At 41.5% G+C, this 14,488-nt stretch overlaps 1 protein-coding gene across 1 annotated transcript in view; it reads left to right on the top strand.

Annotated features, from left to right (window-relative positions):
* Positions 1-14,488, top strand: part of LOC145411375 (uncharacterized) — a 102,316-nt gene that overhangs the window by 11,531 nt on the left and 76,297 nt on the right. Inside the window, exons 6-7 of the mRNA XM_080281406.1 lie at positions 12,181-12,334; positions 13,020-13,468. Coding sequence (XP_080137532.1) covers positions 12,181-12,334; positions 13,020-13,468 — 603 coding nt within the window. The remainder of the gene's footprint in view (positions 1-12,180; positions 12,335-13,019; positions 13,469-14,488) is intronic.

Raw genomic sequence — 14,488 nt, forward strand, 5'->3', positions numbered from 1 at the left:
CAACACTATCCTAAAAGGTTAGTTATCGTTCATAGTACAGTACCATTCATTATAATTACAACAGTACTAATATATGTATAGGTATATGGTAGGTATATAAGGTGACTTCCTAGGGTTGCTGATATAATTCGTTTTTCCCCATAAGCTCTGTTGTTTGTCCAACACGTTTTTGGTCCAGCATGGGACCCATGCACGACAATATTACTGTGTTGGACACGAGGGTACTGTATATATATGTATATGTACTCCTGTACCCAGGAAACCATTTACTACGCTTGGTGGGAACCATATAACCAGGGTTTCTGGCAGGGTTAAGTGTCTCCCAGATTCCCTTATCCAAAATCACTTAATCATGGCAGTCGTTTCAGAGAACTTCAGAGGGCCCAATCCCTGCCCAGGGCCCCAACCAAATGGGCAGACTCATGTGGCCGTGTGGAATATGAGGTGTGAATGAGGAGAGCAAGAGGGTGGAAGTGGTGAATGTGTTCAAGAGTGCAAGATATGCTGTAATGGCATTGTGTGAAACGAAGATGCAAGGGTGCGAAGTGGAGGAGTGGGAGGGTGTGAAATGTGTAAGATCGGGAATGAATGGGAGGGGATGTACGGAAGGAGTTGCTTTGTAGATGAATGAGGTGTGGCAGAGTGGAATGAGAGACTACAAATGTGTCAGCTCAAGGTGTATGTATGTCAAGTTCAAGTTGGAGAAGGTGAAAGTGGTAGTGATTGTAGCATATGCACCATGTGAAGACAGGAGTGAGAGAGAGAGAGAAAGGTTTTGGGATGAGCTGGGTGAAGTAGTGGGAGAAATGCCCAGGAGCTATAAAGTGATTGTGATGGGGGATATGAATGGAAGAGTAGGCACTGGTCCTGAGGATGACATAATGGGTTGTTATGGAGTACCAGGAGAAAATGATAATGGGAATCGACTAAAGGATATGTGTCAGGAGAGGAGGTTGTGCATTTGTAATTAGTATTTTAAACACAAAGATGTACATAAATATACATGGTATAGAGGAAACGGGGATCGTGTTGAAAGAAGCCTGATTGATTACGTGCTCTTAGAGGGGTCGATGATGGGAATGGTTGCTGATACGAGGGCTGTGAGAGGATGATGTGGAGGTCTGTCAGATCATATGATCGTGGTATGCAAGATCAAGCTGAGAGGCGTGAGGTGGATCAAGAGAGAGAGAAGCAGTCAGGGAGAAAGAGTGAAAGTTGAGAAGCTGAGGATCAAAGAAATGGCAGATGATTACAGGACCAAAGTTGAGGACGAGTTAGAAACAGTGAACTGGAATTAATTGGATCTGGACAGCCTGTGGAATGCATATAGGGATTGCTTGGTTAGGAATGCTAAAATGATGTGTGGTGTGGCAAGATTATCAACAAAAAAGGATACGGCATGGTGGGATGAGGAGGTTAAGAGAGCAGTAGAGGAAAAGAGGAAGAAGTGGCTAAAGTGGTTACAGGATAGGGGTTCAGTTGAAATAAGAACCGAGTATATCGAGATTAAGAAGCATGTAAAGAGATTAGTGAAGAGGAAAAAGGAGGAGGTAAATGATGATCTGGGAAGAAAAATTAATGCGAACTACTCAGAAAATATGAAGTTATTCTGGAAAGAGGTGCAGAAATGTAGAAGTGAAAGTGGAAAAAAATGTGATGGTGTGAAGGATGCAGGTGGTAGGTTACTAACCCATGGAGATGAAGTAAGGGCCAGGTGGTAAGAATATTTTGAAAGCCTGATGAATGGGAATAGAGAAAGCAGGGCGGCTGTAAACATGATTGGTTTTGAGGATGTGCAGAGAAGGAATGTAGTGCCAGGAGACATGACACTCGCACAAGTGAAGAGTGCTGTGAAATGGTTGAAAAATGGGAAAGCAGCCAGGGTTGATGAGGTGTATGCAGAGTTGCTTAAGTGTAGTGGAGAGAGTGGAATGAAGTGCTTGTTGGAGATTTGTAGGAAGGCATGGATGAGTGAAACTGTGCCTGCAGAGTGGAAAAAGGCTGTGCTTGAACCCCTGTACAAAAATAAAGGTGAGGGAAGTGAGTGCAAGAATTATTGTGACATAAGTTTATCGAATGTGGTAGGGAAGGTATATGGAAGAATTATTATAGAGAAAGTAGGAAAGATATCAGAAGTCCTAGTGAGTGATGAATAGGGTGGCTTCAGGAGTGGCAGAGGATCTGTGGATCAAGTATTTGCAGTGAGACAGATAGCAGAGAAGGCTTGTGAGAAGGACCATAAGGTGTTTATGGCATTCATGGATCTGGAAAAAGCATACGACAAAGTAGACAGAGAGGGATTGTGGAAAGTTTTGCGCATGTATGGTGTAGATGGTAAGCTGCTAGGTGCTGTCAAGAGTTTTTTTTTGATGGTAGCGAAGCATGTTTAAGGATTAATGGGCATCTAAATGAATGGTTCACGATCGGTGTGGGCATGCGACAAGGTTGTGTGATGTCCCAATGGTTGTTCAATATATATATGGATGGGGTGATGAGAGAAGTAAAAACACGAGTAATGGAGAGAGGCATGGCTTTGGTAGTGGATGTTGATGGATGGAATATCTCTGATTTGTTGTATGCTGATGATGCAGTACTGCTTGCAAGTACCAGACAAGAACTTGGTCGGCTGGTGCAGAGTTTTGCTGATGTCTGTGAGTGTCGTGCCTTGAGATTAAATTTAGAGAAGAGTAAAGTGATGGTTATTGAGAGAGAAGATGACTCCCAGTGTGATGTCACAGTGAATGGAGAGACTGGAATTGTTGAGAGAGTTCAAATACTTGGGTACAGTGATAGAAAAGTGAGGAAAATGTGCAAAGGAAGTTGAAAATAGAGTGACAGAAGGAAGAAAAGTAGCTGGTGCAATGAAGGCCTTGATAAGAAACAGAGGCTTGAGTGTTGCAGCTGCATGAGGCTTACATGAGGGAGTGTTAGTGCCAACTTTAACGTATGGATGTGAAACTATGGTGTGGCATGAAAATGAAAAGTCAAGAATAAGAGCAGTGGAGATGGGACTGCTGAGGAATGTGTGTGGGGTACAGAGGGTGGATAGGATACGAAATAATGCGATTCATGAAAGGTGTAGAGTGAGGAAGTCGGTGGACACCAGAATCGAAGAGAGCATCCTGAGATGGTATGGTCATGTGGAAAGAATAGATAACAATAGAGTGATGAAAAAGGTATACCTGAGTGATTTTGAAGGAGAGAGGAGGCGAGGTAGGTCAAGGAGAATGTGGAGGGATATGGTGGATGTGTGTTTGAGGAAGAGAGGTTTGGAAGTCAATGAGGCTGGGGAACTGACAAGAGACCGAGCTTGTTGGATGAATGGTGTGACAAGAAGTGCATGATCAGGGATTTTGGCACCCCTTGTGAGCATGGCAGCGTCCGGATTGACTCAATCGGATACGTTTGTGTGAAGCTGCAGAATGTGGTGAATGTTTTTGGCGTATCCGGTTGAGCCAGGATTCTGGGGTCTTGAATGATGAGTGAATGGAAGTGTGGCCTGTTTGGATATTGCAAGTTTGTGCTGTCTGGGCATTGCTACTCCTCACCCTGCCCTTGGGTGGGAAAGTAGGTCCAGATGATTATATATATATATATATATATATATATATATATATATATATATACAGTATATATTATATACACCCACCGCAAATTGACTTAGGACCTGCACACAGAATTGTTTTGAGAGAGTTGTCTGTCTTTGCTTTGTGTTTCCACCTCTACCAAGTGAATTTTGGGGGCCAGAAGTAATTGGCAACTTGTCTGGTGTTAGCAGGAGGTGGTGAAAAACTCAGGACGTCAGTGCTTGCCCAGAAGCGAGAGTGGGAGTATATGGTCCCATCACTCCGAGCTTGCATCTCTCTCTTTTTTCGTATGCACTACTGTTTGCCTTGTTACTTTCCTAGAGTCAAGATGTCATGTCTGGAAAGTACTGCTCAAGAGATGAGAGGGTCCATATCACTGCATGGAGGCAGGATAATGTCCCAATCAACACGATTTGTGAACGTACCGGACACGCAAAGTCGACTGGCATGAAGATTCTCGCTGCAGCGCACGGCCTGCCACCTGATGTCGTACCAGAGCACAAGCATGGCGGTGGAAAGACGAGGATGACTTCAGGAGGTACAGATATGGTTCTGAAGAGGGAACTAATCAAGAATCCTCGACTGACAGCAGCAGAATTGAAGAGAATGCATCCCCAGCTGTTACGAGTCATCTCTGTTCGAACTATCCAACACCGCTTGCAGAAGGAGCTGGGTTTGCCAAGCCACGCTGCAGCCAAGAAACCGCTTCTCACTGACTGCATGAAGAAGCAGCACATTCAGTTTGCCAAGAAGTATGCACATTGGACATAGGATGAGTGGAGAAAATTTATGTTTTCCGATGAAAGCACATTTCAAGTGTTCCAGGTGCGTTCTTCTAAGGTTCGTCGCCCTGCCTCCTGTAGTCGATATGACCCTGCTTACAGTAGGTTCTCGATCTTCGAGTTATGTTATTTCGATATTTTGTACTTCGATCAGACTCGCCTGCTCATCCAAAATTCGTGCTTCGATTTCACAAGTCTTGCTTTGATCGCTCAAGCCAGGTTGCGAGCGCAAGTCGAAGTCCATATGTTCATCTGTCGTGGCACCTACCTGCCACTTGGTGAAGCATGTCCTCATTCAAACATTTGAAATCTTTTTTGTGATGATGGAAGCAGTGAAAGCATCAACAGCAATGGCCATGGTGATTGGGACAAGGATAAGGAAGCAGGTGTTCACTCAAGCGGGGTTGGGGTGAGCGCGAGTGATGGCAGCGAGGGTGGCAGTGGTGGCTGGCAACAGTGACTCAACCACCGCCTCGGAACCGGTCAGGACAATTTGCTGTCAAGTCCATTTGCCATAATAACAATAGCAAGACAGTTTGCCGACATGAATGAAGACAGCTATTAGTGATGCTAGAATATAATTCAAAGGCGACTACAGCGACAAGTTAATTATTGCCTAAAGGTGCAACTAATAAATACTGTAATATCCAGAGCCTACGCTATTGAACATAGACTCTGATGGATCCCCCTGAAATATAGTTATTAAAGTATTGATTAATTAATAATATGTATATTTATAGAATGACGGGGAATCGTCCAGGGTGCATATTGTCCTGACGGGGAATCGTCCATGTTTTGACGGTGAATTGTCTTGGAACCCAACACTCACCAAATGAGATTCATTCTTTCTATATTAAAGTGTGTGCAGCCTGTATTTCTTGTTTATTGCTAATAGTAAGTAAATATGTACTAAATATGAGCAAATATATGGCTGTGTTAAGATTTTGGGTGGGTATAAGTGTATATGTAAAAGTTGATGTAGGTTTGTCGGCGACATGCCGGTCCCATTTATTTTTTTTCCATAAGTTTATCAATTTGCACTTCGATTAATCGCATTTCGATTGTTTTTTTCGGTCCCAAAACCAATCGAAGATCGAGAGCCTTCTGTACAGGGTGCCAACTGTTAAGCACCCACAATCAATAATGGTATGGGGGTGTTTCTCAGGTGAAATGGAAAGGGGAGGCCTCTACTTTCTTCCTAAGAACTTGATGATGAATGGTGGCCGGTACATTCAAGTTCTGCAAGATCATTTGTTAATCTTTTTTGCTATTCATGCGTGTGAATTTTTCATGCACGATTCAGCTCCACAAGTCAAGAAAGGTGACAAAATGGCTTCAAGATAATCGGATTGAGGTCCTCAACTGGCCTGGCAACAGTCCGAATCTAAAGCCCATAGAAAACTGCTGGGCAAAGATGAAGAAAATCATGGCAAAGAAGAAGACACCCATTCTGAGTGTCAGTAGAGAGGTGGCCTGCAGTCCCAGCGGACCCAGGTTCAAATCCCCTCTGGGGCAGGGAACAGTTTAAGGATTTGAATTTAGTAAAAGCACACTTTACTTATCTACTAGAATCCCGCTGACATGTCGTAAAAATACCCCTCCTAATACCAGTACACCAGTTCTGTATGGGACATCCCTAACATGTATTCAGTATGGACGGTGCGTGTTAGTGCTGAAGTGGTGACATGTAGAAGTGTATGGTATGTAGGAGGACTACTGGGCCTTGGAGCAGGCTGTGAAGCCTTTGACCAGAGTTGGACATTAAAAAAAAAAAAAAAAAAAAAAAAAAAAAAATTCAAGACTGAACTGACAAATGTTTGGTGCAAAGAAATGTCCTTAGCTTACTTTAGAGATCTAAGTGATTCCATGCCAAAATGCATCCAACTGGTCCTGAAAAACAAGGGAGACATGATTTCATATTAATGAATGACATTTCCTGAACAAACATTGTGATATACTTTGATTTCTGTGTTTTTTAATACCTTGTGCGGGGAGGTCCTAAGTCAGTTTGCGATAGCTGTATATATATACTGTTTATGTATATATATATATATATATATATATATATATATATATGTATATATGTATATATATAAATATATACAGACACAGGCATACCCTGGTTAAAAACGATCTACTGTATTTGGTTAGGTAAAACCCCATCGTTAGGTGGGGTATTGCATATCAGGGTACATTTAACATGTATTTCAATGTGGACCGTTTACTAGCCATGGGTTACCCCCCAAACCAAGTCCAAAACCCACCTGGTTGAGCCCCAAAACAGGTTTAAAGGCAATCAAAATGGCCTAACAGCTGTCAAGGAAGCTAACCTAAGCCTAGCACCTGTAAATGACTCACGTAAACCAACAAATATAATCTGAATATCGTCAAATATAAGTCTGGAAAAAATCAAGCTTAGTAAACTGTGCCCCAAATTGACAATGTTCACCCCACCTGTGGCTATCTATCTATCTATCTATTGCCTGACGCCTCAATCCCGTTTGGGGTGGCCACAAACAAATCGCCTCCAAGTCGCCCTGTCCCCCGCCATTTCACTGCCCTGCTCCCAACTCACACCCCCCTCTCTCATATACCTCTCCACCCCATCCCTCCATCTCATCCTCAGTCTCCCCCTCCCTCTTCCACCCTCCACCTCACTCACATACACTCTCTTTGTCAGTCTTTCACCCTCCATCCTCTCCACATGGCCAAACCACCTCAGTGTGTTCCTCACAACGCTTCCTATCACATCCACATCCACACCACAACGTTCCTTTATATCCTCATTCGTCAGCCTGTCTCTCCACGTGACTCCACAGGCTCCTCTTAAATAACTCATTTCCACTGCTCTCACTCTTGACTTGTGTCCTTCCAACAATGTCCAAGCTTCACTTCCGTACGTTAGAGTTGGTATCACAATACTGTCATGTAGTAACTTTTTTACTTCCATGCTCACTTCCCTGTTTCCTATCACTGCTTTCTCAAGGAACCATCAACCTTTCTTCCCTGCTGTACCCTTTTCAAGCACTTCACCCTCCAAACCTCCATCCTTACTCATCACACTACCCAAATACTTAAACGTACTCACATTTTCCAATTCCTCACCATCCAACCTCGCTGTACATTCACTGACTTCACCTCTCTCAAAGACCATCACTTTACTCTTCCCTACATTCACCTTTAGGTTCCGTTTCTTACACACTCTCTCAAACTCATCCACCAAGCCTTGCAGCTCCCCTTCGTCTTCACTCAACAACACAGTATCATCTGCAAACAACAGTACAGGGAGTTTCCAAACACTATCCTCTCTCACCAGGGCCACTCCAACATCCACTACCCTACCTTGTACCTCTTTTTTATTACCCCATCCATGTACAGATTGAACAACCATGTCGACATAACACATCCCTGTTTCAAACCAACTTTCAAAGAGAAAAATTCTCTTAGTTCACCATCCACACGCACTGCAGCCTTTGCATTATCGTACATACTCTTCACAGCATTCAACAACTTCCCATCTACTCCATATATTCTTAACACTTTCCACAATCCTTGTCTATCCACCCTGTCATATGCTTTCTCCAAATCCATGAAAGCCGCATACAACTTCTTTCCCTTCTCTAGAAACTTTTCCACTAAAGATCTAAGAATGAATATCTGATCTACACAACCTCTTCCCTTCCTAAAGCCTCCCTGTTCTTCTCCAACTAATTTCTCTGTTCTTTCTCTTACTCTGTCTATAAGTATCCTACCATACACTTTTCCTATTATACTAAGAAGACAAATGCCCCTATGGTTACCACACACTTCTTTTTCCCCTTTTCCTTTGTACAAGGGAATAATTATACCTGACTTCCAATCCTCCGGGACTCTACCTTCCTCCCAAGCCAATCTGCACATCTTCCACATCCATTCTACTACTATCTCTCCCCCATGCTTCAGCATTTCACCACACACTCCATCAATTCCTGGGGCTTTCCCCGATTTAACTTTCTTCATTGCTTCCACAACTTCTATCCTACTAATTTCTTCCTGTCTTCTCACCTCCCTCCTTCTCCCAGCCATTCCCCAGCCACTTATACTCGCATTACTTCCATCCTCTACGTTCAACAATTCCTTAAAGTGTTCTCTCCATCTGCTCACTTTTTCTCCCTTCTCCACTAGTAATCTACCATTTTTATCTTTCACTCCCCTGCTAACTTCATTTCCACCCTGTCTTACTCTTTTCACTTCTCTCCAGAACATTTTCTTACAGTCCCTCCACTTTACACTTTACACTCAAATTCCTTCCACCTGTGGCTAAAACACATTAATGGAAGGCTAAAAGCAGTTTATAAATCAACTTAAACACACAGTTTTAGTCTAAAATATCAACAAATCAATAAGAAAAATAAAAACCCATCGTTAAACCGGGATTTGGCCATAGTTAGAAGGGATATGGTGCAATTTCTACTCTCCATGTTAAGCCGGGGTATCGCATCTAGGGGTATCATATATCGAGGTACAGTATTACTGTGTATATATATATATAATATATATATATATATATATATATATATATATATATATATATATATACACACACACAATTAAATCACTTAATAACATGTGATTCATAGGTGTGATGATATCCTCAAGGAAAAGTAAGCACAATGTATGCCGAGGTTGAATGTAAAAGTAGTGTTGTCATTCTTGTACAGTGAAGAAAAGGTTGATTACGATCTCATCTGATAATTCAAGTGGCTCCATTTACAAAATACCATGTAAAGAGTGCAACAAGTTTTATGTAGGCCAGACAGGAAAAGAACTTAATGCAAGAATCAAACAACATAAGTATAGTGTTAAGACAGGACAAACATCCAGTACCTTATTTGTGCATAGGAGAGATGAAAATCACTGCGTAGATTGGGATAATGCCTCTTCAGTTTTGTCTTGCAAATCTGCTGTTAACAGGAACATCATTGAATCCAGTGTAATCAAGAACAGAGTCCGATAATATGAACCTGAGCGATGGAGTGTACAAGTTAAATAACTTCATCACAGGGAAAATATGTAGCCTAGTTAAGATCACTTTGTTTAATCTTGTTTGTATTTTTTTTCTCTCCCCTTATTATACAAAGCACACACCTGTACCCAGTGGGATTTGTGTAAGGGTATGTATGCATGTGCATTTCTGGTTGTGAAGAATGGATTACACTGAACGTATAATTGATAATTTATTTTTTGTCTATGTGCTCATATATACGTTTGTATATACAGTAGGCTCGCACAGTGCGCAAGAGATTGGGCGGTCCACGACCTCGCGCGCTGGGAATTCATGCATTGAGAATACATAATCTTATGGGAAAAATTACATATGGGCGGTACCCCCTAATACCTGGACATTTTTTGGCCCTTAGAGACATAAAAAAGGTCAAATTTTTCAGACATTTTGCTACAGATATAGCTGCAATAACAATAATATGGGCAGTCACCTTAACAGCAGTAGACAACAGGCCTGATGGATTTAAACAACAAGAGTTCTGAGGCACGGCAACGCACTTACAGTGCACCTGCCACCACCCTGGCCGCACCACGCTTGTTTAACGGTTGCCAATGTTGTATTATTCCAGGCTTTGACGAAGAAATTTACGGCCTGTTGGATGTTACATTTCTTCCAGAATGCAGCAACAGTCATTATGGTAGGGGTTGCAGGTATGCCAGGTGAAGCAGGTGAGTCAGGTGGGGCTGTGAAGGTGGAGAGGGAGGCAGCTGGTGAGTCAGGTGGGGCAGTGGAGGACGGCGGTGGGCGAGTCAGGGGAGGTGGTGAGGGGAGGATCCTCCCTCTCCTCCTCGCTACTGCTTACATTTTCGGCAATTTTCTTCATCTCTTCTTGCTTGTTTGTTTCATTCCTCATCTTGTTATGGACGTATTGGCAGTGTAACAACTTGGTATTCATGAAATATACATCATTATTATAGAAACTGGGTATCTATTCTAACTTACTGTTATTGCCGAAAACGTTATTATTGAAGCTGTAATTGGCGATATCTTACTGTAGACTCCTTTTGAGCACCTTCCCCATGAGCCTCTAGGTCACTATTGGCGCGTTGTGTGTGTGGGGGGTCGCGTACTGATGGAAAATGGCATTTTTAAGCCACTTCTTGCCTCTACCTCGTGTTTTGTGGGGTAAACTCGCGCATTCAAGGTTTTTCGTTATGATTTTTGGTCACTCGCGCACAATGCGATTCGCACACTGTGATGTCGCGCACGGGGCGAGCCTACTGTACTAATGTAGGTATGTATGTAGCTGGGTTCACGTACATGTACAGTATACGGCTGGGTAAGTATTTATGTAAGTAGTTTTATATATATATATATATATGAATCATATACCTATAATACACATGCATATGTTTAATGATATTATTTATATGTGCAGTTGTCGATTAAATATGACTCTGATTAATTTGCAAAATAATGAGAGAGAGCGAGAGAGAAATCTGGCTAGGTCAATAGGCCCATTCTTGATAATCCCCTCCCCACACCCTAATAATCCTCTAACCTGTGGATTGCGAGCCACAGCTCAGGCTGGGTAGTGTTGCGTTGTGAGCCACAGCTCAGGCTGTGCTGACCGTGCATCACAGTAAACAACTCGACCCCTACACAAATTTACGCATGGCACTATGCAAAGATGGAGAGAGAGATTTTTTCTTTTCACCAGATGATGCCCTGGATGTTTATCTTCAAGTTTATAATAAACATGAATTTTTTTTTTTTTTTCACTACTCCCGTACGTAAACTTACGCATGGCCCTACACAAAGACGGAGAGATAGAGATTTTTTTTTTTTTTCACCAGATGATGCTGTGGATGTTTATCTTGAAGTTTATAATAACAAAATCTAAAAAAAAAAAAACTTTGTTTCCTTCGTTTTTTGCACACTGCGGGGTGGGATAAAAATGGGTAATTGCGCAATCCATGGGTTAAGAACTTAATGCTAGAACACTCCTCAGTTATGCTTACTGTATGGTATATAATTCATTGTTATCCACAAGTTTGTATATAAAGAATTATGTTTTATGTATGTCTATCTATCTATCTATTGCCAGACGCCTCAATCCCGTTCGGGGTGGCCACAAACAAATCGCCTCCATGTCGCCCTGTCCCCCACCATTTCACTCCCCTACTCCCAACTCACACCCCCCTCTCTCACATGTATGTAATATTACTTATTTTGTTACTGTATTTATTTAACTAGAAATAGGGATGTAAGTTTAGAACACTAGTATTTGTCAGCATCTTAGTAAGCTCCCTTGGGACTTTCCCCTCCTTCATTCTGTATACAAATGTCAGGTGTACTCCAGCTCCTTCACTTTGCTCTCTCCTGACGTTGTGAATATACATAAGCGCTCGGGATATGTTATGTTTCCATTTCCTTGTGGATATCAGCATATATATATATATATATATATATATATATATATATATATACAGTATATATATATATATATTCAGTATATATATAAATATATACCGCACTATGTATGTGTGTGTGTGTGTGTGTGTGTGTGTGTATATTGTATGTGTATATATATATATATATATATATATATATATATAGATAGATAGATAGATAGATAATAAATATATATATATATATATAGATAGATAGATAGATAATATAAATATATATATATATATATATATAAATATATATATATATATATATATATATATATATATATATATTATATTAATTTTTGAGCATATCATGACTCAGGTTCTAGATTTGCCCCAAGTACATATTGTACCATATACTTGTTATGTAGGTAGGGAAGATACTGGCTGGGATGGACACCCTCACTATACAAGAGAGTGGGCAAAGTCAAGACACTGGTTCGCACTCAGAGACAAAGTCAGTAGAGTCCTCACAGTCAGAGCCATCAAAGGAGTTAATACCTGCTGGGTCACTGATGCATCCAGGTGAGTCTCCCTGATATTGAGTTACTATATCTAGTTTGTTTTAACATGATAAAACTTGGCTACTCACACATCTTGAATACTGGTTTGGGCATGCATGAATTTTGATAAGCCTTAAGAGAACTGAGTCTCCTTAGTTACCATCAAATCAATTCTCCACCCAGACTACACCTGGTCAACAACTGTGCTGAAAAGGGTTAGGGATCTTCATCAGGTTATAACAATTGTGCTGTAGTATAGTAGGTACTATAATGGGGCTTTCCACACTCACAAAATAGATTTCTTCTCAGTTGTGCTGTAGACAGAAGTGGGAGAAATTTCTTTAGCAACACAGTACATCCTCACAAATTGAAAATGCCTTTAACTATGAACTGTGTGAATTTTTAAAGATATAATGTAGGAGTGTTACCTACTGACAAAATACTGTAAGGTGGGAGTATCATTTATAAATCTCTCAAAAGTGGCCATTGATATATGCCGGTAGATACTTGCTGTGGACAGTTGTACAGGTATTCCTTTCATTTGTTTCCTTATCATGTGTGTGTTCTCTGCTGATCTTTAAAGCATTGCTGTTGTATTCAGTTAAGCCTGTACTGTCATGTTTTAAGTGAATATCATTTTGCATTCAGCTACATACTACAGGCCAATGCTTCTAAGTATAATGTTTGATATATATGATGACACTCAGGTGAGGTGGCTGGGGTGACCATGTCACCAGAACCAGACCTGGTGGCAAGCACAAAGAGTAGCTCCGGCAGTGACAAATCCAACAGCCTTCCCCGCCCTCCCCAGGACACATCTCTCCCCATGCCAGGCCTGTCGCCACTACAGATCTCCCCAGAGGTCCTTCCTTCAATTGAACACCCAGAACAGGACTCTCATCACCCAGAGCCTTCTCCAGCAGTTTATGCACTTGCCCCCGATCCCCTAGGCTGTCCTGGTGACAGAAGTGGTTTGCCTGGTGCTGGTTTCATTTCCATAAATTCTGTAAGAGACGCTGAGGTCACTAGTCCTCGCCCCACTCCCGTACCCCAAGTTGCTCATGTGCCTCCCACCCATGCAGTACCTCCTCCACCTCCTCCCATACCAGTAGCCCCACCAAGAAGACGACGGAAAAATAGACAGAGCACTGATGATGTAAGTACTTTTTTTTTTTTTTAATACAATTAACAGACATTATTCATACAGCTCTGATGATTGTTGAGAGAGAGAGAGTAACTCTCAGTGGTATGTGGTGATGAATGGAGACAGACTTGAATTACTAAAGGAGTTAGTACTTCATTCCAATACCATTATAGAAAGAAGGGTACCAGTAGCTGTATGTTCATCGGAAGTGGAAGGTAAATTGGCAGAGAGTAGGGAGATTCATGGTTCTATGAAAAGGCCTCAGTGAAACTGAGGTCTGAATGTGGTGGCTGCAAGAGACTTTTGCCTGATGGTGCCCACATTAAAGTGTGGATGTGAGGCTTTTAGTTTGGCATAAAAGTGAAAGCTAACACTGGTGGAAATGAAATTATTGAAAAATATGTGTGGAGTGCATAGAGTGAGAAAGATAAGAGAGAGAAGATATGTTTTATGAAAGATGTGGAGTAATGAAGTCTTTGATAATAAGGCAGAAGAGAGTATGCTCAAATGACAAAGTCATGTGAAGTGAATGAATGTATATACTGTAGGTTAGTGAAATGATTTAGGCCTAATGTGAGCTTGAAAGTGGGAGATGTGGTAGGCAAAGAATAAGGTGGATGGATATTGTAAATGAGTGTGTGAGAAAACTAAGTATGGAAATTGATGAGGCTAGGGAACTGACAGGGACTGAATTAGTTTGAGGAAGTCTAGTATGTACTAAGAAGCACTTGAAAATGATTTAATACCCCATAGCCATCAAACTGGCTGTCTTGCAGGTGCATGTATTTGTAAAGAAAAAAATATATATATGGGCTGATGGTAAGGCCTGTGAGATGAGGCAGGATTCCAGGACCCTGAATGATTTGTGAATGAGTGTCTGACTGATTTCACTGGGGATGCTGTTGATAAATCTCCCTTTCAATGTTCTATTTATTCTACCTCACCCTATCCTTAGGTGGGGGAAAAAACACAAGAGTGATGATGATGATGATGATGGAAGTGCTGGTATATCATTATATTTCCATTGTCCTC

This window comes from Coenobita brevimanus, chromosome 89 (genome assembly GCF_032717465.1).
Source record: "Coenobita brevimanus isolate Jiangsu-jjx chromosome 89, ASM3271746v2, whole genome shotgun sequence".
Lineage (NCBI taxonomy): Eukaryota > Metazoa > Arthropoda > Malacostraca > Decapoda > Coenobitidae > Coenobita > Coenobita brevimanus.